The sequence below is a fragment of the Dermacentor silvarum genome, chromosome 6 (assembly GCF_013339745.2).
Source record: "Dermacentor silvarum isolate Dsil-2018 chromosome 6, BIME_Dsil_1.4, whole genome shotgun sequence".
Classification (NCBI taxonomy): domain Eukaryota; kingdom Metazoa; phylum Arthropoda; class Arachnida; order Ixodida; family Ixodidae; genus Dermacentor; species Dermacentor silvarum.
Genome location: NC_051159.1, coordinates 183,734,610 through 183,759,236, shown reverse-complemented (window position 1 = coordinate 183,759,236; position 24,627 = coordinate 183,734,610). Strand labels below are relative to the sequence as shown.

General features: G+C 48.0%; 1 protein-coding gene across 1 annotated transcript; it reads right to left on the bottom strand.

The window, feature by feature from the left end:
* Positions 1-96: 96 nt before the first annotated feature.
* On the bottom strand, positions 97-23,397 carry LOC119457099 (polyglutamylase complex subunit TTLL1). Its single transcript, XM_037718925.2, has 10 exons — positions 23,294-23,397; positions 22,797-22,862; positions 21,356-21,576; positions 19,637-19,697; positions 16,527-16,661; positions 15,561-15,663; positions 14,309-14,452; positions 10,799-10,839; positions 9,428-9,586; positions 97-837 (listed from the first exon to the last, which is right to left on the bottom strand). The coding sequence occupies exons 1-10, from the start codon at positions 23,392-23,394 to the stop codon at positions 765-767; spliced, it is 1,104 nt and encodes a 367-aa protein (XP_037574853.2). The 5' UTR covers positions 23,395-23,397; the 3' UTR covers positions 97-764.
* Between the last annotated feature and the right edge of the window lie 1,230 nt (positions 23,398-24,627).

Here is a 24,627-nt window from a genome sequence, read left to right as displayed (position 1 = left end):
CTCCGAGTTCTTCCTGTTTGTTCACAATATCGCTGAAGCTGTAACTGCTAGTACGCTGAAGTGTTATTTGTCATTTTCAATAGCGACGTTCAAAAGGCAGATACAGGGCACCATACACTTGATTGTCATGTTTCGGCGCTGAGACAGGGTTGCCTGTGCTCTTTTTAACGCCAGCGGTCTGCGAGTTCCGCGGCACGGGTTTTGCGCCGGCTAGAGAGATGGCGCCAAGCTGTGTGACCAAGCCGGCAGCGTCTGGCGCGCCGCGGATGGCTGTCTTGCCGAGACGAGACTTGCAATGAGGTTCTGTCTGTGACACGAAACAGTTGCGTCTGTATGGACCAGTGTACAGTATGGCGTGGTGCGGTGTGGTGTGGTGGGGTGTGCCGTTGCGAACGTGCACTACACCCATTTTAAGATTGTGGCCATTTCATGCTTACATCTACTCTCGATTACGGGAGAGCCATCATTTTTTAAAACTAATCCAGAGCATCATTACGACCACCGAAGAATGAAGATACGGCTTTGCACACTGCGATTGTTTATTAAATACTTTGAATTAGACTGCACTCCGATCAGCCACTTGGCTTGCATCGTCGTCATTGCCGTCGTGATCGCCGCTGAGTTGAGCCACGTATCCACCGCTTCGTATTCTCTGACCCTTCGGCAGCTTGCGTTTCTTGCCGCCGCCGTCACAGTTCGTTTTCTTCCGCCCGGGGAGTCACGTGGCCAGAAGAATCGCACCGGTGACCAACGGGAAGTGTGACTCACGGTGGTGTCTGAGCACCGGGAAGGATCTGCTCGAAGTCGCCCAGGTCAGCTTCTGAATAGGCGTTGGGACTGCGCGTGAGAGCATAAAGCAGTGTGCTTACCATTTTGAACCTCACGGTGCTGGTGACGCTCCAGCCGTGTGGCACCACTAAAGTACAATGTTCGTCCGCGGCGTCCGCGCTGTGTCTAGCCAGAATTTCAGGAGACCGATGAAGCACTCAATTATGGCACATTCGACTGGTCCTTTCCGGACACTAATGTGAAACTTCAAAGGTCGTTAAAAATTAAATTATGGGATTTTACGTGCCAAAACCACGATCTGATTATGAGGCACGCCGTAGTGGGGGACTCCGGAAATTTGGACCTCCTGGGGTTCTGTAACGTGCACCTAAATCTAAGTACACGGGTGTTTTCGCATTTCGCTCCCATCGAAATGCGGCCGCCGTGGCCGGGATTCGATTCCGCGACCTCGTGCTCAGCAGCCCAACACCATAGCCACTGAGCAACCACGGCGGGTATCGTTAAAGAAGTACCTAATCATTATTGGGACGACAAGCTCGCCCCTCTTGTGTTAACGAAGCAGGATTAATGCTATGAAAGTCGGCATGCATAATAGTGCATCATTGTTGTTTTACACTACCATAAGAATCCTGTGACAGCGCTCTCGAAATACCAGTCGAACGTGCCATTAAATCCCAAACTTACGACGGCATCGAGAAGTGCAACCAAGGCAACGTTGAACGCAAGGTTCAACGCAAGTCAGTGTTGAAGTCAATGATGACGACCATTTTTTGACTATTTTCCCACAGTGTTTTTGATGCACTCAGTTGTCTTGCCAAACGCGTATATTAATGTTATGCACAAATTGTATTTTTGATCAAATCCACATAATATGAAACTCATTATTTGAATGAAATATTCCGCTCGTTGTTGCTAATTTTCAAGAAGCCGGTCCGCTTATATTGCCTTGCATTTGGGTTGTCGACATGGCATTATCCTGGTCGATATGACAAAAGCGTCTGGCCTGATAAGACGGTCCTTGCACTCACTGAATCCCCACCAGAATGGCGCGGCCAAGTAGGTGCGAGCGACCTTTCAGATCTCGACCGCTAGCGAATGGCCAGCTTTTGTCGGCTCGCACTCCTTCGACCCCTTTAGCGGGCGCGGGAGAAGCACGGCAGTCACCAGGCTTCTTTTGGCGTGTTACAGATGCACGTGCATGCTGGAAGAAGTGGTATTGCTGCTCCCGTGCCCACGCGTGTTTCACTGAAGCCCCGTATTTTGATATTTACTCTTTCGTTACCGTGCCTATAGAAATCGATCAATTTGATCGACAGTTTTTCTACGCGCTCTTGACCGCTTCCGTTGGAATTCATTTAGCAACGTCATGCGCTGTTTGAAATTGCGACTGAACTTTTTTTGGGGGAGATTGGGGAGTCTGGTAAAATAAAACTTTGACTGGAGGTATCGTCGAAACTATATGTCCTCCAGTGCTCCTAGCACTTCTTCAGTAAAAAAAATGCAAGATTTGCGCTTTCATCGGCTCAACTTAATTTTAAAGTGACAGCAGCAGTGAAGATACAGAAGCTTCTCTCGGGTTGTGTAATTTTCGGATATGCCGTCTACGCTGTTTTAAAGGGACACTAAAGAGAAACAGGAAGCTCAGCTGGAATAAAAGAGGGACCTTCAGGAATGTATGCAGTTTTTGTTGGGTGCAAAAATATGAGTTATTAGCGGAGAAATTCGTAAACAAAGACCAAATATCTCTGCCTCAATTTCTATCACCCCTGGTTTGGCGCTGAAGCAGTGTCGTCACAGATTTCATTGCTCTCGGCGAATCAGAATGCGCCATGATACGTCACTGCTTGCGTAAACGGCCGAGGCACTGGATGCATCATGGCTGCATGCATGGTCGCTGCGTTTGCGTTCGCCGCGATGGATACCGTTGCTGCAGCTGAACCTTGCAACGAAGAGCTCGCCAGGGAAGCAGGACTGCATTTCAGCGATATTCAGTGAAACGGAGCGCGAAATGATCCTCAGTGCTCGAGCGGTAGGTGTTTCCGCGTGCGATGGCGGTGAGCCGCCGGCCGCGCCGGTGGAGAGCTTCGTTTTCGTCGACCGAAGGCGAAGCGTCCGGTCCGCCAGGCGACGATGTTCCCGACAGAACAAGCGTAGAAAGTTGCGCACGTACTCGGTATGGTTATTTCGTGGCTTTATTTAATGACATTCAGCACTCACCGAGCCGCCAGTTTGCTGCTGCAGGGGCATCGGTAGGGGGTTTGATGAAGGCCGCATTGAGGGAACAGCTGCTCGAGAAAGGACTGGCCTCTGGGGCACGCCAAGATACTTTCCGAGGGCAAGATTATACACATAATCCGAGGGCGAGAAATGCAGAGAGCACACCATCGGTTTCTCTGGCTCTTTTGCCGTTTTATCACCGGCAGAGCACTGAGCCATTGCGAACGCCGGGGAGCCGGGGCTCACCGCGCGACACCACATGAAAGGACACAATCGAGTCAACACTGCCGCTGCCCCTGAGCAAGCGCCTTTGGCCATTTATACAGCCCGCAACACTACACACACGAGGCATTTTCTGGCTGTTTCCCGCGAAGTCAACGTTTTTCGAGCCACGCAACACGCAACCAAACACCGTAGAGCGGAACAGGCGCGCGCGACGATGCATCACGGCCGCATGTATCGCCATGCAATTTTTTCTTATTTATTTAATTTTGTGCTAAACTTGTACTTCCTCGCTTGAAACGGTTTAAAAAGTTGGCAAATGCTGTTTATGTACGTTTAAGGTGTATTTCATTTTGCGTTTTATTAACAGCGCTAAATCGCTCTCGACCAATCGCGACCGGCCTGCATTTGTAATCTCCGACGTCAGAACGTGTAGTGCGGGAAATTCGAAGGGGCGTCAGCACCTATCCTTCAGTTTTTCGCTATTTTCTCGCCTAATAAACATCTGTTTGCAGTAAGAATGGTATGGCTGTGATCGTGGAAGGATAATCTACCATTTAAGCTCAACTTCCGGTTTCTATTTAGTGTCCCTTTAGCGATGTCTCAAACAACGGGAGATGCCCTTGAGTGCGTGTTATTTTGATAATTGTGTTCGACTACTATCAAGTGCAAACTTATTTTCCCCACCGTGGGTTGTTTTTATTCATCAGCGCTTCGACAGCGTATGTACAAATTATTACGATCAATCCTTCTATTCGGGAGGGGGGGGGGGGGGGGGGAGGTTTGACGCAAGAACACGCAGTCGATTTCACACCGACTTTCGACCGAAGTTGACGAAGTGATCCAACATTTTGAATACCACCTGTGTAAGTGCACGTATTCATTACTGTACAATATTTTGCAACACTCCACATTACTGTACATCACTGTACAGGAACTGAACAAAACACGTGGAGGCTCCAGCGCCAGTTGAACCAACACTAGATCACCTTCCTTACACAGAAAAGCTGATCGAACGTAATAATCGAGTATGATGACGCTTCTGCATGCCCTCTGACCTGACAACCACTGCTTCGCGAGCCCAAAGAATGCAGTAAAGAACAAACCAGGTGACTGCTGCAATGAGTAAAAACAAATGATCCCTGTACAATAGGAACTTACCCGTTTTCACATTTTCGAAGCCACTGCGTTCCTGCATAGCGTGGGTGTCACAATTATTAGTACTAACGACAGGAAATCTACATTCTTTTTTGCTTAATCTAACTTACAAATCTTGGGAACTAAGAACTAGGTGCATATTTTCTTCATTATTTATTTGTTTTACTCTGAGTACTTCCACGCAACGAATTAGGTAAGAAGCAGGCAGTTGCGTGGAGACAACTGCAAACACACACACGTACCCAAATCCAGTGATCTTTCGTCTGTGTTACCCAGATCATTATTCGACGGATAAATGTAGAGCGTGCGATGCCAGGGCAACCCTGCGACACATGCTATGGGAATGCTCGAGTTTAGACGACAAAATACCTAGAAACCACGATGAGGCAGTCTCGAACCGCAGGGCGCTCTGGAAGGCGGCTCTGCTCAGCCTCGCATTAAAAGACCAACTCTGGGCCGTCAAGTGAGCAGAGGAAGCCGACCGAGTCCAAGGACTCGCGGCCGAAGCCTAGGCTGAGGCCCGCCCCCATTTAACTTCGCAGCACTCTCAATAATGTTGTGTAATGAAATCTCAGTACTTTATACTAAAAATAGCGAATTATTACTTTCATTCGTGTTCCGTGTAAAACCATTCCAATCTGTTTTTATTCCAAATCGGAATAGCTCCAGCTCTGCCACATGGACGTTATATGGGCAGAACTGGAGTCATTTTGACCTATCACGGAGAGCTAATGGCTGATTTGGAATAAAAACAGATCGGAGTAGTTTTACGTTATACGGGCCTGATCCATGAGGTCCTTCTTTGAAGTTTCACAGAAGAATTTTCAAAACGTTTCCGAGAAATGATTAATGCTGTGCATAAATTCAAAGCATCAGGCTATAATTTTGCGTATCGCAGTAAACGTTGCGACTATTGTGTCTTGAAATAAAAATTTGGCGGACGCTTAAGCTTTGTCTTTAAGAGTGGAACGCGATAGCATTCAAATCCCTGACTGCTTCTCAGCGACGGCCGTTGGGGTTAAAATAAAACTTATACGGCTAAAGCTGTATATGGCTAGGCCAAAAGAAAAACTGTTCGTCCCATGTTTCGACAGACGTCTCCACATATATATATATAATATGTGTGTGTATATGTATCGATTAATAATAATCGGGCCCCTCAGTTCCCTTTCTTCTCGTTCATTAGATAACGAGGGCCCGAATCCGGCAACATTGATGCCTTCAGGTAGCATATGTTGGTTTATTGACCAGTTGCCTTCACCCAAAAAGTTCATGCGCTCGTGACGCCTGCGGCATAAAGGATGTTCCACATCCGCCGCCATGGTTTGTGAGTGGTGGTGCTGGCTAACAATCCCAGGATTAATTCTAGTTGTAAGACATAAATACCCCAGAAAGTGGATGGAAAAACGGCACCGTGGTAGCTCAATGGTGAGAGCGTCGCACGCGTAATGCGAAGACGTGGGATCGTTCCCCACCCGCGGACAGTTGTTTTTTCATCCATTTTCATTTCCATTATTGTATCATTTCTTTAATTCAATAAGTGAGTACAAGTAATTTCCCTTATGTTGCCCTCGGTGTCATTGTTTGTTGGCTTCTTATGATATGATTAATAATAATCAGGCCCCTTGGTTCCCTTTCTTCTCGTTCATATATATATCGATTTACTATTCCAATAGGTGAAAGAGCCTGAAAATGCGTCTGTCCGTTATTTTTATATTTAAGAGACATAGATCGACCTATTTATCAATCACACATTGTGCACCATGGCGGCCCGACAGATTATTTGAATGCGCATTTATTTATTGCAACTATATAAAATTTCAAAATGCTGCAGGAAAAAAATGCAATTAGTGTCGCACAGAGGTCCTGGATCCTGCCCAGTAGCAGCAGTACAGCGCACATAAAAAAATGTACATTTGCTATAAACTATATTAGTAATTAAACAAAGAATTGTACTTGGTATTTAGGTCTACGGCCTAAATGTATAGCTAGTTTAGGTAATAGTATTGTCTAGGTTCTACGCAACGAAGTACAATCAACATAAATTACTTGCAATATTCACTAGAAAGAATGACAACAGATGTGTGCAACAACCTGATTTCCAGCGAAACTGTTTCTTACGAACAGTTGAAACAAAACATTCAATTTCTTGTAATTTTATCGCATACGTTAAAAAATTGCCCGTACATGACTCTACGATTTGAAACTCTACCATTGAAAACTGAAGCCAGCAATTCATCAGAACACATGTTACTTCGCCATAACATTTGTCATGGTGTCCTCCCTCCCTCCCCCACGCCCTCCTTATTCAATTTACGCTAAATTTGATATCAGTTGAGTTCACAGTTCTGCTAGAGCAACAGGATAAATTTTTTTTTAAACGTCTTTATTTCTGCATTTAATAGGCGAAACCTTGCGGCAGAAAAGGGGTGCTCTATGGGTGTGGGGGAGGGGGACCGGTGCTCTCTTCTTCCTCGAGGTGGAGTGGTCCCGAGGTCGGCTCTGCAAATTCTTTGTTCGCAAAACACATTCATAAAGCTCCGGATCGCTTGCATGCGTAATTTACTGCAAATGTCATAATTAGACCCCTGTCTTTAAAGTTTACCTACATATTGACCATAGCGCGCCCTTTACTTTCGCGAAATATAAACAAAATGTCTTGCTTAGTTCACCGAGGACATCGCTGAAACCAAGTCTGAACGTGTTATGACGCCTGAAGATAGGGACAGAAAAACGACGGCTTAATAATTATTTGCGCAGCTTCTAGCTGGATCAGGAACGTAAAAATTTTGTCGCACATTGCAGTTATCATGTCCCCCCTCCCCTTTCCACAAAATATAAACCTGCTGTAACCTACAACTATGTCGAGCTACTGGGAAGCATAGCTGATAGCTGCCATATCACACGCGTTAACACTTGAATAATATTTTTTTTTACAAAGGCTGTGTATGATCCAGCCACATTTAACTTCTGCACAGTGACTTTCCATAGCTTACCACCAATTTTCGCTAAATTTGGTCTTGGTGACTTTTATATTCCGCCACGGCAGCGGGCTCAGTTCTTCCCCGCTCGTTAGACACGCCCATAACATTCTACAGTGCTTTCATACGTAATTTATTGCGAAATCCCCAATTACCCATCTACTCTGAACTTCACCTACAAATCAGCTATTAACTTGTCCTTACAGTCACCAAACAAAACGAAGCTGCCTCCTTTAGGTCAGTGAGGACGCCAGGCGAACCTAGTATATCATGCATGAAAAAGTAAAATAAATAAAGTATGACGGCTCAATAATTCTTGGTAACGCTTCTAAATAATGTAGTGAATGTTACGCAACGAATTGCGCTTAAGATTATCTCTATTTTCACGGAATGTAAACCGTCTCTCGTGCTGTTCCTTTAGGAGTCTGGGAAACATTTCGATTAGCGGCAGCATGACTCCCTGGAACGCTCCAATGAATAACTTTCTACAAAGACTGTAGTGAACCTACACAGGATAAACATTTATCGCTCATCACTCTGAACATTTCTTCGTTCTTCAAATAATTAAAAACACGATGCCCCGAATAGTTCACCGAGGATACCGGGGGAAAGCAACTAAATTCACTTTATAACGCATACAAATTGGGAGAAAGAGACTATTCAGTAGCTGTTTTCGGAGCACATACAGGTAGTAACATACGCAGTGCAAATTTTCGATACACGCCACCAAAAAGTGGCCCTCATTTTTTCAAAATATAAAACATCTGCTGCTCTTGCTCCTGCTGGGATACTAGTAATTGTGTAGCTCTTATTTATAAACAGCCTGAAAAAGAAATCGACAAGGTCAGAAGTGACACAAGCATTTAGAAAAAAATTCAAGTCAGTGTTCTATTGGTATTTAAATGGCTCTGCACGTTTGATCAAGGTCGCTTCCATGAACATATCTACAATGATTAGACAATGAAACTTGACAGTTATACCTGTAAGAGGTTTGATTAGACTTTTTGATGGTGATAGGATACTGAGACTGCAACGCTATATGGGCTATCTCCGGACAGAGATTAAATAGTTCCAGCATTTGAAGATCCAACGATTTCATGCCGTAAACCACACAAGTTGATCGCGGCTCATTATAATACGTTATCCTGACCTCCCCATCGCCCGCAGGTTAAATAAGCTGATTGTGTTTTCAAATACAGATATAGTGGTCCCAAAACACTGGGCGTTATGGAAGTAGCGCAAGCTGACATTTGTTATGGCGGGAACTGCCCAGCGCCAGGCCTTCTCTGCAACGCGATCGTGTATGGAGAATCCCGCGTGTCGTCCGCTACGGCGCGTCCCGCGAGGAGGCACAAAAGACAATCCTCGCTGCCTAAGCCCAGGATACGTAGTTAAGAAAAGCGTTACTGACATGGCCACTCTATTGCGAGAGAAAATTTTGCGTCGGCTGTAGTTTTGTTGGACTTTCAGCATGGCCACTTTTAAAACAAGGGGAAGGGGGGCAAATGGCATACTTTGTCGATCGATCTTGGTGTCGATCGATCTTGAACGGAATTAATGTCCTTCCGCATCAACGCACAATGCAAATGCGGCTAATAACACTGCACGTGATTTCACAAATACTATACAAGAACATATTGCATATCTTGAGAGTGACTGAGGTCCAGTCAGCCGTGATATTGACCCGTGACAAAGAACTACCGAAAAATATTGACAGTTTTCAAAGGATTCGGCAAAGGAATCTGCCTGCCCTTGTCGCCATCGAGAACGAGCTTATACTTATTAAGAGTATGTAACAGGATATGGACGATGCAGCGTCTTTGAGAACAAACTTAACTCGTATACAGTCGCGGAGATGTCTCAGTTTCTTATAGCATTTAGGCCACAGAAAATCCAAGTGGCCTGACCGATTGTCAGCACGTGCGATTTCTTTGTACAACTGCTTATAAATACCTTCCCCCAGAGCAGGGTAGCAAATGTGATATTGCAATGTGGTTAACTTCCCTGCCATTTACTCCTCTCTGTCAGTTGTGTCTCCTTTGCTGCAGTCTGCGTCTCACCTTGCCAGCGCTTTCCCGGCAGGTGCGACGAGCCGCAGCACGTCGTCGACCAGTGCCTGCTTGAGCAGGGCGTCGGCGCGCGTACTCGAGGTCAGGGACGGCGACGCGTTCACCTCCAAGAGCCAGGGACGCAAGCCTTCGTCCAGAAGAACGTCGTAGCTGCGCAGGTGTGGGGACGTTGGCGTGCTAACCTCATGACTTGTTTCGTACCTATCAGCGTCTCAACAGATTTAATAACTGATTTGATTGGAAGTTATCTGGAACTTTGCATAGGAACGCGTTCCATCTTGCTATTAGTTTACATGTACAAGAGAACGATGACTCACAGACGTCGGCGCTCTGATTACACATAACGTGGTGAACTGTTTCATTACACAAAGAATATTTTGTGGCGCCTTCGGTTAGAAACTAAAGATATCTGGCAAAGCAGCACGGACGTTTAAATTGTTGTGGTGCAGCTCCCGTGATTGAACGAAACAAATGGGTTCTGTTTAGGGCCGGGAAACGGTTCATGTTTATTTCTCCTTTCGCGTATATTTTCCCCGTACACGTGGGAATTAATACGTTAACAGTATACGTTCGATTTGATATCATTATGCAGAAAAGTTGTGTTTGGTTTGTTTACGTAAAATGATTAAATGTTTGACAATGTGCGCCGTCACCGACTCTGCGCCATTTTTTTTTCTGCATGCATTACTATTTAGAAATTAAATTTTGATCAGGGTGACGTTGTCTCACATGCATATTCTGCTGTCACTACACGGATTTATAATCGTGCTGTCCGAACGGCGATTTTTGGAGTTAGTCTACAACATGCAAAGGAATAGCATTGTACAGGCGCTGTACGAGTGTGATGAAGGCCCCGGTGTTGAAACTTTCTGAAAAAGTTTCCACTTGCTATCTTATCGCAGCGTTCATGGAAACCAAAATGTCCGCAGGCCTTTTCATCTTCGCATCGCAACATATCATTACGGCTGCCGACCGGTCACACATGTGACACTGACCAGTACTCACAATATCCTGACTTATGAAGTTATATGACAAATGTATATAGGTCCGCTATACCACCATTGTCGTAACGTCGCGATCGGAACAGCTGATAAGGTTCGTCATTAGACCAGCTCTTGTATTTTGCATTGGTTTCTATAAGCAGGAAATTTCAATGGTAATGTTTCTCCCTGCCAGCTTGCGCCGCCTACCAAGTGAAAGCACTACATATTAGGCGCTGGAGCCTTGTGGAAGGTATGCACATTGTCAGAGAACATGTGCTCCGGAGCGATGAGACCAAAGCATTTTACCCGCCATATGCTTGCAGGATTAGATACGTTTTCACCAGTCTACCATACAGAATCGGTGCACAAGAATGCTCACCCGTAACACTCGAAGCAGTGCCAGTCAGACAGCATGGAAGGCTGCGGACGAAACAAAGCGCAGCAGTCACCAACGGTAGTGCAACACATTGAAGAATGTATATTGCAGGTGAGTCAAGTGAAAGAGAGCCAATCTTTTCTTGTATCGCACAGTGATGCTCAGTCGCGTGACGCTGGGTAGGCATGCAGCAACCACTATTATCTGCATTGTCGCGCAGCAAGGCTCAGTGATCGGCTCCGGAGTTGGTTCGTTATACACCGGTTCGTCACACAATGGACGCTCCAAAATACGTGCACTGAATGCGAAAGCGTTCTGACTCTCCCGCGCGATACTTTTCACTTGGTCATGTGCTCGAATCGGGCGAAGTCAGTTTTGAGGGTGGACCAAGTCAGTTTTGGGAGTAGGCCAGGTCGGTCTTGCACGTGGGACAACTTAATTTTCGAATTGGGCGCAAAGTAAACTTTTTTCACGGCGTCGGACGGACGCCGTGGCCCGTGGGATTTCGCTAACCCCCTCCCTAGTCACTGAGCCGGGCCCCAAATGGGAGGCAGAATCCGGCTGACTCTTCTCCTTCCATCAAAATCACTATATATATTTCTGTCACGAATTTCAGCGCTCCAGAAACGGACAGACACACAATGCAAATAGGTTAAAGAACATTTATCTCAAACAGAAAAATTGCAATCAAGAAAAAACAAACAGCAAACGACCCTGACACAATATAAACACTATACACACACGAGACACTCCAAAAACTAGCTGAGGTTTCGGTCTTCCGCAGAGACCCGCGTGGCACAGGACGCGGTCTGGGCCAGTCGGCCGTTGTGCCGCTGAAGTGGCCTTGGCGATTTCCTTCGTGGCACGGGACAGCAACCGGTTACGGCAGCGTGAGGCTGGACCGGGGCCGCGGAACACAGCCACAGCGACGCAGGCGGGGCTCAGGAGCTGCAGTTGTCGCTGGCCAACTCGCGAACGTCCCTCTCTGGCCCGTGGTCCCCGAAGCTGCTGCCTCCCGTCTCCAGAACACAGCTGAAGATGCAACTGCTTCTCGACCATGTCAGCAATGCCAGCTCAGTATGGTATGGTACTCATTATCTGATGGCGCACACCCATTGCGGGGGATTGACCAAGATTTGGATGGAATTAGGCAACCTTTGTTAATACATAGCTTGCACTGACGTCAGTGAAAGGAATTCTGGGATATGCGACCGCCATGCATATGAACCGCTCACTCTCCCACAGTCGTTGCTAGCCCCGCAAGACGTGTTGTCACCATGGTCATGTGCATGATATTTGGTTGTTCCAACCGCAGTGAGACCCGCGAAAAAAAAAAAAAAACGACTAACGGCAACTTCTTTTCATTACCGAAGATCGTGGTGAACCAGTGCGAGCGCACGAAAGCGTTGAGCACGAAGCGGCGCAGCGTATATATATGGCTGGCGCGCATTAACCGTGCCAACTTAGACATTGAGAAGCGCAACCTGCGAGTCTGCGGCGCACACTTCATTGCAGGTAAATAATTCCTTTCGACTTTGACAGCGTGATAACGACGATATATAACGAAAGGGTAGTCTTGTAACTTTGGTCATTTTGCGTTCTTAGGGAAGCCAGCTAAACTGTTTGACGAGACGGACCCTGACCTGGCTCCGTCGCTTCTCCTCGGCTACAGCGCCATGAACACGGATCCCTCGCGACGCTTCGAAAAACGACGCGCCGAAAAGCGGCAAGCCGAATTGCAGGAACGGCGTTCCGAGGCAGACGCGGCGGCGATCTCTCGCCGCACTCGATTGGAGAAACCGACGCTGACGAAAGAGCCTCATAACCAGCGGGACACCGCGGCGGATGCTTTAAAACTATGTACAACCAGTTGAGAGACCTTAAAAGTGAAAAAAAAAAAAAACCTCTGCGCTTACGCCCATTCGTCACTTGTGTCCATTCCCAGGCGCAGTACATGTGTAGAGATCGACGTTCTCGCACAGTTGAATCTTTTCTTTGTACCGTACACGTGCAGATCCAATCAACTGTGCGAAGTAGTCCTCGCGAAAGGGCCGTACAGTTGGAAATGCTGGCATATCCAAGGAAAAGACGAATAGAGGCCTGTCACGACACAGAGAAAACAACTGCTCGACGGATTCTCGCAGCGCGCGCGCGTCAGACTGGCGACAAGCGGTTCACAAGCATCGCGGCCGCGGCAGCTGAGCCCGCGGATGTGACGTCACGTGCAAGCTAGGTATGCTAAAATTGGTAAAGCTCATCTCCGCCTGCGTCTCCTTTTTCTTCATTTCGTCTTTTTTCTCTCGCGCTTCACGCGCTTCACGTGCTTCTCGCCTGTGGGTCCCTTCTCCGTTTCTTCGGCCGGCGTCTTCGTCTTTTTTCACATTTTCACACGTCTTGCCGGTGACTCATGACAATTTCGCACTGCGAGCCGCAGCAGGTCCAGCGGCGGAAACGGGACGTCATCATTTGGTCACGTGGATATTGGCAACATCAGGATGTGAACGCCGGGCGGTCGCCGGATTTTCCGCTTCATGGGGCATATAATGCTTTCGCATTGAAAGTGGTACAGAATAGTGCAGCGAAAATACGTGTGTTTGACGCATACACTGTGGCAAATGTTGAGAAAAAGTATTTTGGCCAATTTCAGGATATGGGAGATACAGTAGGGATTCTGTTACAATGAGCCGACTAGTAGAAATTTTCTAAATGCATTAGAGGATGTGTCTCAAGTAAAAAAGAAACTGTATCAGAAATTCTCCACGGCGTTTCCAGTATATTAAATGGTGGGGCTTAACGCCCCGAAACTGCACAGCGGTTTAATGAGGGACGCCTTCCAGTGGAGGGATTAATTTAGATCACCGGAAATTTTTGAACGTGCACCTAAGTTTATAAATACACGACCGCTTTTGTATTTCGCCCCCATCGAAGTGCGGCTGAATATCAAACGCGCGACCTCGTGCTCAGCAGCACAACGCCAGCTCTGCCACCGTAGCGGGTATTCTTGAATTTCTCGCTGCGTGACCAATCCACCTCCCAGTACGTCTATTTAACAAGTACACGCAACAACAACATCACGATAAGAAGAACAATGCTCTGATTACGTACTACGTATGACAAGAAAATTTGTAACTGACATTATTGCAACCTTGATTTTGCACTGGGAAAGGTGAACAGAGAGTCAACGAGCCGGGATCAAGCTTTCATTTGAGTGCGTCCACTCAAGATGGACCAGAAAGAAAGAGCAGGTAGATAAACGCTGTTCATCTTGTTGCAACAAAACCTTGTACGTGTGACTGTGTGTGATTGTACAGAACACACGGGGATATCGTCCGTGCTGTAAGAAATAGGAAAATATCTTGTGTGGGCTAAGCTGGCGCGTTAGCACGGGGTTGGATTTGGCGAGTTGTCAGCGCATCGTCTGGAGGAGTCCTCACCTACGCTTGTAATGCTCGAACCACTTGAGGCATTTTATTACGGTTATCAAAGACGCAACAACCTAGATCAGAACCGCACCGCGACGGCTGTTAATGAGTGCGCAACCAGGTCCCTGAGGTCTTGACGCAGCCGAGCAGCGGATGCGGAGCCCCGTGTCCCCCGCACGAACATCTCCAGGCTGGACAGGCTCCACTTGCCACCGTGAGACTGGTTGTAGCGACCCTGCAAGCGCCAACAAACGGATGCACCAACGAGGCACCATACTGAGTATATAGTTAGTTAACTAGTTTGTCAAATTCCTGTAATGAGTGTACTCTGATTCCGGGTTTCTCTCGAATCAATGCTGCCGATCAACCGAGTTGTTCTAGTAGCATGAAAGGACAGTACGAAAAATTTCTCACTGTAGCTTAAAAAGAAGGCGTAATTGATATCCCAAAATAAACTGCTGTCTCATGGCGACCTTCTTGTCTATGCCCTACTGTTCTCACTCGCCTTACTCCCTTGTAAATCGCGATTGTACAATTGTGACTTCTAACCTAACTAGTTGGCGATTACGGGTACGGCCACGCTAGCGAAAAAAAAAAAAAAAAAAAAACGCGCGCGTCATGCCGCGCGTCAGCGCCTTGCCGCGAGGCCACCGTGGCTAGAGTGACCTAGGTCACTCTTAACCGTGGCAAGCGCGTTTCGCCGCGATAAGATCTCCCGCGCTCTCCGAACGCGCGAGCAACACCGCGAGCGCTTGTTGTTTGATGCGAGAGACGACGATCGTCGATTGAAAACCCGGCACGGACCGGCGGCGGTCCGGTTGTGATGGCTCCGTGACGTCACCCTCGTCGCTCTTGATTGGTTCTTCATCTCGCGGCACGCGGCATTTGCCGCAGAAATGGGTCTCGAACCCATTTCACGCGGCACGCCGCAAAACCCCCGATTCCTGCCGCTTTTGCCGCGCTCGGCATGACGCATTGCCGCGTGTTTTTGCCGCTAGCGTGGCCGTACTCTAACTCGCGAATGCGAAGGACGACGCTAGGTTGGATTTTTTGGGTCAAGTTCTTCTCAATGCTAAATTGACCCAGCAAGCAATTTCGTCTGTTTCGTGCGAAAACGTGTAGGTAGACGGTATAGGTCTGCCTACATCACCTGTCTTAATTGACACATACAAGGTCTGTGTTTGGCTTCCTGCGGTGTTACAACCTGTGTGGCAGTATAGATGTCGAGAAAAGCATTGTAAGCGATTGAAGGCCGTGACACCTTTGACGTTCGCCGCTATGCCGTACTTCGGGCGCATCATGTAGCCTTCGGAGCATATGGACCAGACCAAGCCATAACATACCCCGTGTCTCTGGACGGAGACGTTCGTGAGGTGCACGAACGGGTTGTCGAGCCCCTTAGTTCGGTAGTGTAGCTGGCAGAAGCGGCAGAAACCCTTCCGGTACCTGCGCAGGCGTGTCCGCGCCGACAACACATATAAGGCTTGAGCATAAACAGCGCAAAAAGGAGCAGCGCTGTTTCTGCTCAAGTCATTAACCAACCAGCACAAACTCGTGCGCCTCACCTTTCTCGACATGGACGCATAGCTGGTTCGCTGAGAATCAATGATATCAGCGCTGATTATGTTTCCTCCGAGAAATACTTAAGCATCATGACTGAGAGAAAAGGTAATAATTATTATATAGGACATTGCGCATCGAATCACGCAGGTTATCCTTGTCCAATGAGCGCGTTTCTAGGACAAAACGACCATTTAACGATGATCTTAAACGACACGCACGTACACAACGATAAGATATGCATTAGAACGTGACGAGATAAGGGGTGCCTGTCACGTGCGAAATTGCAAACTATCGCTCATTTTCAGGATGGAAGGGTGTGTAATCTGTCTTATATTAAAAGGAGAAGCAAAAGTTGAGCCTCGACTGCTCATTTATGTTTACCTGACTCCAGAAGAAGAAGTAGTTTAATGATTTAAAATGACGAGCGGTTTAATGACGAGCGTCCGGCTGGGCCCAGTATGTTTTCGTCGCACTCCTCATTAATTACCTGACTCCAGATATCTGCAGAAACAATAATTCAATTTGTGGTCTGTGGTAATGCGAGGGAACTATACAAGCTAGAGCTAAGATGCATTCCGTGCTTGTTTACGTACCTTAAACAGAGGTCGTAGCAAGGACGCCATAGCCCAGGCTTTCTGCTATGACGCCCCTCATAAGGAACACGTGTCTTTGCGACGTTCAGGGCAATCAGTCAACTAATATGGTCAAGGAGAGCTGTTTAAAGGATCGCAAGTTGTGTGACTCACAGGAATGCGCGCACAGGCTGGAAGGAAGTGACTAGCACGTAGAGGCGCAGGTCAAACTTCCGGCCTCCAACAAGCAGGGGAGGGTCCACGTAGCGGCACAGCACGTGAGGCTCCCGGTTGCCCTGGCTCTCCCAGCTGACCGAGGGACGGAGAATGCCCTTTTATACAGACAATTTCACTATTTTCATTCATAAATCACTACTGTTTGCGAACAGACGCCGCCTGAGAGTTCTGGTTTAGTCCTCCACGAAATTTAGCGGACAATGAAGAGCATATGGCAGGCTGCAACAGGCCGCACGTGATTTACGTATCAATTGCCAGCGATCTTGCTATACGATTTTTCTCATTTTTTTTAAGATCAATGCTACCGCAATATATTCAGAACTGTTACGCATGCTGGGGACACGCGGCTAATTATTTTTTTACACATTATACTATAACACATTCCCGTGCACGAGAACATTTTATTTTCTAGACAAATCTCTCTGAACATAAAATTAAAGTAGAACCGAAAATGTTTTGGGGCCGACGTCGTATTTTTTCCATGGCGCGCGTGCTTCACTTCACGGAAGCGTTGTTGCACGCTTCTGCTACGCTTAGCATGGCGTTTTTTGTTGTTGTTTTCATTACAAAGCTAGTGCACAATACAAAGCAGGCGATAATTTATTGCCGCTAAACTTGCGTAAATAATTTTCCGCAGTATTTCTCCGAGTAGCCATGTGGTGCCAGCGAACTTAAACAACCAGCGATGGCAGCGTCGTTATTTTTACGTATTCTGAAAACCAGAAGGACCTTGTCGCTTATAAGATATCTTTATCTGTTGAAGGAAACTTCAGATCGTCTTTGCCAGTCCTTCGCCTACATAACCCTAAGTGCAGTAGTCCTCCATTCATAATTACTGCGTACTATTCTCCGCGGGCTGCCAGCTCAATGGTTTTGTAATGTACTCTGTGCGTCTGGTTGCTCTTGTTTTCTTCAGCTTACAATGTATTCTGCTTGTTATGTATCACTCTTGTTTCAACTTGCTGCTGACTTCATTCTATTTTATATATACCATGCGTTCCATGGCACGTAACTTATGCCAAAGTTGAGAAATATGCAAGTGCCACGTAGCTGGAACGAACCCATCAAGGTAATGTCGTGCTTGGGGCAAGTCAGACTATGTTCTTTTGCACTTCGCCTAATTACACAATAAGTTATTATTAATTATTCAACTTCTCAAATAATATATTCAGAGCAAAAGTGTCAATGAGAAAATTGTAGACCATCCTAAAAATTTCGCGATCCAGCTTTCTGTGGCTCAATACGTGCTCTATGAAAGGTTTTTCCAAGCCTGAAAGAAAGACTGCGAAAAAAAAAGAGTTGCAGTGGCTTAGCTCGGCTATGCCAGATATACGTAGCGTTAGCAAAGGTTCAGCTGATTTCGGGATCCGATGAGTCAAGCTTCTCCGTTCTTCTGCGCTGTTGAGCAGCATTTGCGCTCTCCTTCTCCATGGATATACCACACTGGCAAACGCCAGTCAGAAGCGCAGCGGCTCCAGCGCAGTGTCAGACGGCAACTGCACAGCGAGCGCGCGCCGGCGCCAGTGCGTCTACCACGGCTACGACGTCACTCCTCTGGAATGCGCAGACCGGCGGCGGTGAGTCGCGCGCGGCGGCGGCGGAGTGCGCGAGAGGTGCCGGCTCCGGTGGCTCCGGTGCGCAAGCCGTGTGACATCACTGATCCTTGCGCATGCGCAGCACGGCTCTTGATGTGCCGCGCGAAACGGGCTTGGCTAGGCCAGTGTAGCTAACGCTACAAAAGTGAGGCGCGACTAGTCACAGCGGCACTTTTGGTTTACAGTTTTCTCATTGACACTTTTGCTCTGAATATAAAAATTCGTCGGCCTTTCCCCTCCGTGAAGATGGTTAACCAGCGAAGCTGAAACGTGCGGCCACGGTGTTTATCACTGGGTTAATCCCGAATGTTCATTAAAGTATTTCTCAATTATGAGGTTACACAGGTTCGGCTACGACGAAGAGAACGACGTCACTGGCGGTATGCCCGTAGTCCGCCGTTGTCGCTTGCGATTCTTCGAAATTAAATTGCTTCAAAATTAAATCTGTTCGTCACGGTAAGACAATGAATGGGTCATACCCCTTTAAGCAATGGCTCATAGCCCCGCAAACGCCGCCTCCCCATTACGACGACAGAAGCGAAGTGAAATTATACGCTGGAACGATGAGCGGCCGCGGAGTCAGCTGCGGAAGACGACGAACGCGGCAGCAGTGGCTCGAGCGCGTGCCGAGCACGAGACAACGAGCCAGCTGCAGAGATGACGCTTGAGCCAATGCTGATGATGATAGTTTTCTGTGTACAGGTGATTTTGCCTAGCCATATAAAGCTTCGCTTTAATACCTGAGAAGTTGAATAATTACCGATAAATAAATCTGTAATTCGGTGAAATGCAAAAAAAAAATAATAATAATTGTCGGACTTGCTCCAAGCGGCCGCGAACAGGATTACCTTGCTTCTGTCCAGCTACATGGCACTCGCATATTTTGAAATTTTGGCATAAGTTACCTGGGATACATGGTATATATAGCGAATTATTCAGTGCGCTGCTACTGCCACAGACCAGTGTTGTACTTATTTATTTCTGTTCCGAGCTTACAGGCGGCATGCAATGACGAATGCTCACTACCTTTACAATACGTTACCAACTTCGTTTTCTGGGAAGCAATATATGCTTATTCATTCATGAACCTGTCATGATTCATATCATTGTGTTCACCCGCCGTGGTTGCTCAGTGGCTATGGTGTTGGGCTGCTGAGCACGAGGTCGCGGGATCGAATCCCGGCCACGGCGGCCGCATTTCGATGGGGGCGAAATGCGAAAACACCCGTGTACTTAGATTTAGGTGCACGTTAAAGAACCCCAGGTGGTTCCAAATTTCCGGAGTCCCCCACTACGGCGTGCCTCATAATCAGAACTGGTTTTGGCACGTAAAACCCCATAATTTAATTTTTAATATCATTGTGTTCTTTGGTCACACATGACATAGTGAAGTCAGATACAGAAACAATATATCTGCATCTGGCTCATAGTTTGTAGCCGGTACTTACGTACCTGTTGATTAGTGATTTCACTTGCGATGGCCTGTCGACCAGCTTGATTCCGATGCCCTGGGCTGGAGAGAGAAGAGCATTAAATGCGGCCCCCGTGGTAGACCATACCCGACAAGAATCGCGTGAAAATGATGCTTGCTGAAAGATGGAGGTGGCACATCCTAGAGCACTGCACGGGCTCGGGCTTACCCGAAATCCCGGGCCCGGCCCGGCCCGTGGGTCGGGCCGGGCCGGGTAGAGCAGTTGTTTCACGGGCTCGGGCCGGGCTCGGGCAGGGCTCGGGTTTTTTTACGCGGGCCCGGGCTGGGGCTCGGGCCCGCGCATGTAGTGCATGTAACGTGCAGCGAGTTATTCTCGGGCGTCTCAACTCTGAAAAACATGTATTTTTCGGTCTCGGGCCAGGTTCGGGCCGGGTTCGGGCCGGTTTCGAGCCGGACTCGGGCCGGGCTCGGGCCTAAGGTAAAGGGGCGGTGGGCCGGGCCGGGCGGGTAACGTAGAATATTTCCGGGCCCGGGCCGGGCCCGGGTCTCGCCATACAAGTTTTGATCGGGCTCGGGCGGGCCAATGTAAAAAAAATTGTTGCAGTTTCACCTGAAAGGCGAAGCATCAATTGCTATAGCAAATTTGTAGAGAGCTATACGGAGTAATGATAGTAGCTTTATCAGCTGTATAAACTTGGACATGCAGCAGCACCGGCAGCACGCATAACTGTTGTCGACGCCGTCGGCGTTTTGCCCGCGTTCCCACAAAATGCGTGCGGCGTTGGTGAGTGTTGCCGGAGCCTCTGATATAAATAGGCTTGGTGCCGCAGTTAAACGTCGCCTCCCTTCCCTCCCCCTCCCCCCCCTCCCCCCCCCCAACTGCCTTTCGTGCGTCGGAAGAAGGCGCGTTTGCTCTCATATATGGTGATTGTAAAGGAGGAAAGAGACGCCTACTTCTGCAGCCCTTAAGGGAGCACGGCACAGAACGCGCGTTTGTTCTCCGCCGTGCGTTCACTCCCCGTGAAAGCGCGCGTCCCTCGCACCCTTTTACTCGCACATACAGCGTTCGGCGGCGTCAACCTTTCCCTTTCCCTCAAGAACCACTTATCCGGCGCGCAGCGACGATTTCATCTCCATTGACGTCATACGGAACCTCACGGCGACGGCGACGCCGACGGCAGAAATCTGCTTTGGAGTGTCCATATAATTGCTATCGCAATAAAACGGGCCCGGGCCAGGCCCGGACCGCAAAAATCGGCCCGTGCAGTGCTCTAGCACATCCGGCCTCGAATATATGGCAGACGTTCCAACTATTCCGCAGCCTAAGAGAATCCATCCGCACTCTGCAGTCTCCACCGGGATGCCCACTGCTGCTTCGGTCAACCGGCGCGAATCGGGACATTCAACACGTGTCCGGCCGGGTACGCCATGTCACGCTGAGGCCGCCATGCCGAGGCTGGCAGCCTCATCATAACATGGTCAGCAGAATGTCCGCTGGCCACGAACGCGAACTGTTTCCACCGACTGCGTAACACCTGATGGAAGTGAGAACGAGGTATTTCTACAATTTAATCTTGACGGTTTTTTCAGCTGCGTACTGTGAGCGGCATTTCAAAATTTTCTTTCTTTCTTTCTTTTTTTTTTGGCAGCGATTAGTTCTGAACAGTGTCGTGAGATAGCTGGCTCATAACAATTCAGCTTTTTGTATCCTTTCACAAAGATGAACGGCGACGACGTGCCTTTCCCGCAGGGCTTGACAATCCATAGGCCCCCGGCTCGCTTGTACTCGTCGACGAACATGTTGTAGTCTCGGGGCAGGACGTATGTCGAGGGCACGATCGCTGGGGGCGGCGGATCGTCGCGCTGGGCTTTGCTGCGCTGGCGCTGGTAACGCTGCATGTGCCTGGCCAACAGGTCCTTGCGCGTCAATTCGTAGTGCGTCGGGAAGTGGTTCACACGCCTGAAGCCCGCATGTGGAGACAGGGAGCGAATGAACCACCTGTGTGCGATTGCTGTTTGCTGGGTGGTATATGCGGGTCAAACCACCTCTCGCGCGCTTTTTCGGTCAGTGGCTGATTGTTTACCTGCGTGCATAGCATGCAGTGCAAGGACCTATTGACCCTTCTCGCGGCGATCCCGTGGGCGCTGCCATGTTTGATTACGTGGTGACGCGTCCATTGCTTGCCTCAACTGCCTCCGTGTTTACAATGGATGTGTATGACGCCGGTGCGGCTTAACAAACCTCCGTTTCGGGAGATATTGTAGACGGCGACTGGTTGGACGACACGAAGCTTTGGCCACAGCTTCAGAAAACATGCAAAAGCACTTTCGGAGCTGATTAAGCTACGTCTAAACGGCGCAAGCAAGGTATACGGTGCTTGCTCTAAAAGCGGTGCTAAATATGAATTCCAGACTTTCCGCTCATGAAATGAATCAGGATTAGTGTGTCTACTTGTTGCGGGCGCAGCAACCGACTGTTCGAAAATGTAAAAGGAGTATTGACATGATATTTTCAACTGCTATTTCTTTTTCCTTCTTTCGTTCCGGTAAGTGAAGGTCTCACACCTCAAAACCCTATAAAGAATACTGGCGAGCATCAGCATGTCGTAAATAATTTATTGTGATGCCTTTTCAACGGAATGTTTGGGTTTCTTTTCCTAGGAGTTGTACGTGTCACGACACAGAAGGTGTTCACATTGGCACTCACTCCGACTCGTTCAGTGCTTTTTCTATTGAAAACGAACAAGCAAGCAAACAAGCAGACAAACAAACAAGCAGGCAACGAAACAAATCATAACCTCCAAGTTCAATAATTCGATTAGAACGTATGTCACTCCTGTATGTTAACAAGAGCATCATATGGGATATGCGCCGTATAGGAAATATGGCACCCTCATATGTTCTAATGGTATTATTGGATATGGGGCTTATGTGGTTTTTCGATATGGATGTTGTTATGCGGCGACTCATTGCTCTGCCCTATGTAGCAAGCCTCCCAGCAGCTGGAGGAGAACAGCGGCTGAACACCGGCCGGAGCAGAGATGGGGAATGAAGACACAGAAAATAGCTACGAAAGTAAAAAAATATCTAAAGAATACCTAATCTACAGATATCTACAAAGACACAACTGTTAGTTTTTCAATGCGCGTGTGACATGCTGGGTCAAAAAGGGTCACCCACTGGTTCTCGGAGAGCCTTATGTTCGAGTCCGGAGCCATGAGACACCGGGCATTGGCGACGGACGTCCTGAGCAAAATAACGACCATATATCATTGTAAAGCACGGATTAAAATCGGGGGCGTGATATCAGTTCAAAGATATCAAGGAGATCGCGCTCTCTTGTGGGTACAACTTAGCTGAATCCACCCGACAGGCGACTCGCAGTCCAAGCTCAATAGAGCGATCTGAATACTGCTAGAGGAACATCAAGGTGTCTTTAGACAAGCTGTTTTGGCCGGTCGGTTGGTAATATCCGCACGTTATACTTATATTACGAACACCGATCATGAAAAAGTTTACCATTTACCTTACTCACTGCAGAATTACCATTCGACTCTGTCTAATTGCTTCTGGATGGCTTGGCTTTGTTTCTTAAACAGAAGGATATTTTCCTGAACGTAATTGCGCGTCCTCGCGGTCTCCACATTGCTGCCCATTTTTCACAATGGCTCGCTCACCAGTAGATGTTCCAGTCTTGATGCGGTTCGACCTTGGTCCAATTCCGCTTGGCGAATGCATTCCGCACTATCGGCAGGTCGACGTCGCAGCAGTACTTCATTTTTCCTGACGAATGGGATAGATGCGATATATGCTCTCCTGTAGTTAACCGCGGCGCCTTCTTGAACTCGGGTGCGGCCCGCAGAGCTATTGGTCATGCACCACTGTTGACCGCCGCCCGAAGCTGGCCAGAGGAGCGCGTACATGGGGCGCAGGGTGGGGCAGAAAGAGGAGGAGGGGTCGCGTAGAGGTGGTTGCTAGGACAGGTCCGCTTTTTAAATGAGCCTGGTCGATACGATATGGCACGACGCTCGCATGCCATCGCAATGGCACTCGGCGAAAGCGATATATTTATTTCCTTATTTATTTCTCGCTTCGTGACGTGAAAATGCAAAGACGCGTGAAAAGCAAAACGTTCGCTTTGCGAGTTCGAAGCTTCACGCTCTTCCCGCCGCCTCTTCGGACCACCCTAATTGGATAATTGCCTGGTACGACTCGTCGTTGTGTCTCCTTTTCTTCGTCCCTGTTTGTTTGCGCACAAAAATTTAAGAAAATGAATCTGTTCCAACTAGGCCGACTCGCAGTTATGCTTCAGTACGACTATAGTTCCGTTTTAACGTCAACGACAATTAAAGTGTCAGATGTTTGCGAATGTGTCCCCCGTAGATATTTGTGACAAGAGGCCCAATAAATCTGTTTAGCCCGTTACTCGGAGTCGCCTGTGCGCAGCTGTTGGCATGTCTGCCAACCCTAAATCTCTTGGAGAAGGGCTGGGGATGTCTTACTCTGCGATTACAGATGTATGCGCGCATAACACCTTGCTCAGTTATGTATAATGATGTATTTAGGCTGCACGTTAATAAATTAAAAGGATTGCATGACGGGAACAAAGACAGTGTCAGCCGGCGTCAACAGCTCACGATCGCCGCTCGCACCAAGACATTGTGCCATTGCCGCGCGCGTTGCTTCATCCCCACTACAAGTGCAATTTATACCTTCTGCTCAAAATTCGTTACTGAAAGCGTTGGAAATCGCCGCGAAATTGCAAGGTGAGTTATTGACCGCGAAGTCTGACATTCTGCATGCTCTCTTTAGTGGTCACTATCAAGAACAGCGCTTTTCACATAATTATGCGATTCTTGTGTTTATTATACAAAATCGAAATATGTTCAGTCCTGCGCATGTTCGCGGGAGTAAGCGAAACCATTAGTCTACAAGAATATTGGTAAAGCAGAACAAAACAAAACTCACTGAAGCGCTGAACTGAATACATACACACATGTGGTCACACATT

Coding starts and splice junctions, on each gene's coding strand:
- LOC119457099 (XM_037718925.2), bottom strand. CDS start 23,394: ATGAAGTACTGCTGCGACGTCGACCTGCCGATAGTGCGGAATGCATTC. Junction 22,863..23,293: donor CAAGACTGGAACATCTACTG/GTGAGCGAGCCA, acceptor TATTTTGCTCAG/GACGTCCGTCGCCAATGCCC. Junction 10,840..14,308: donor ACTCATTAACAGCCGTCGCG/GTGCGGTTCTGA, acceptor TTTCGTCCGCAG/CCTTCCATGCTGTCTGACTG.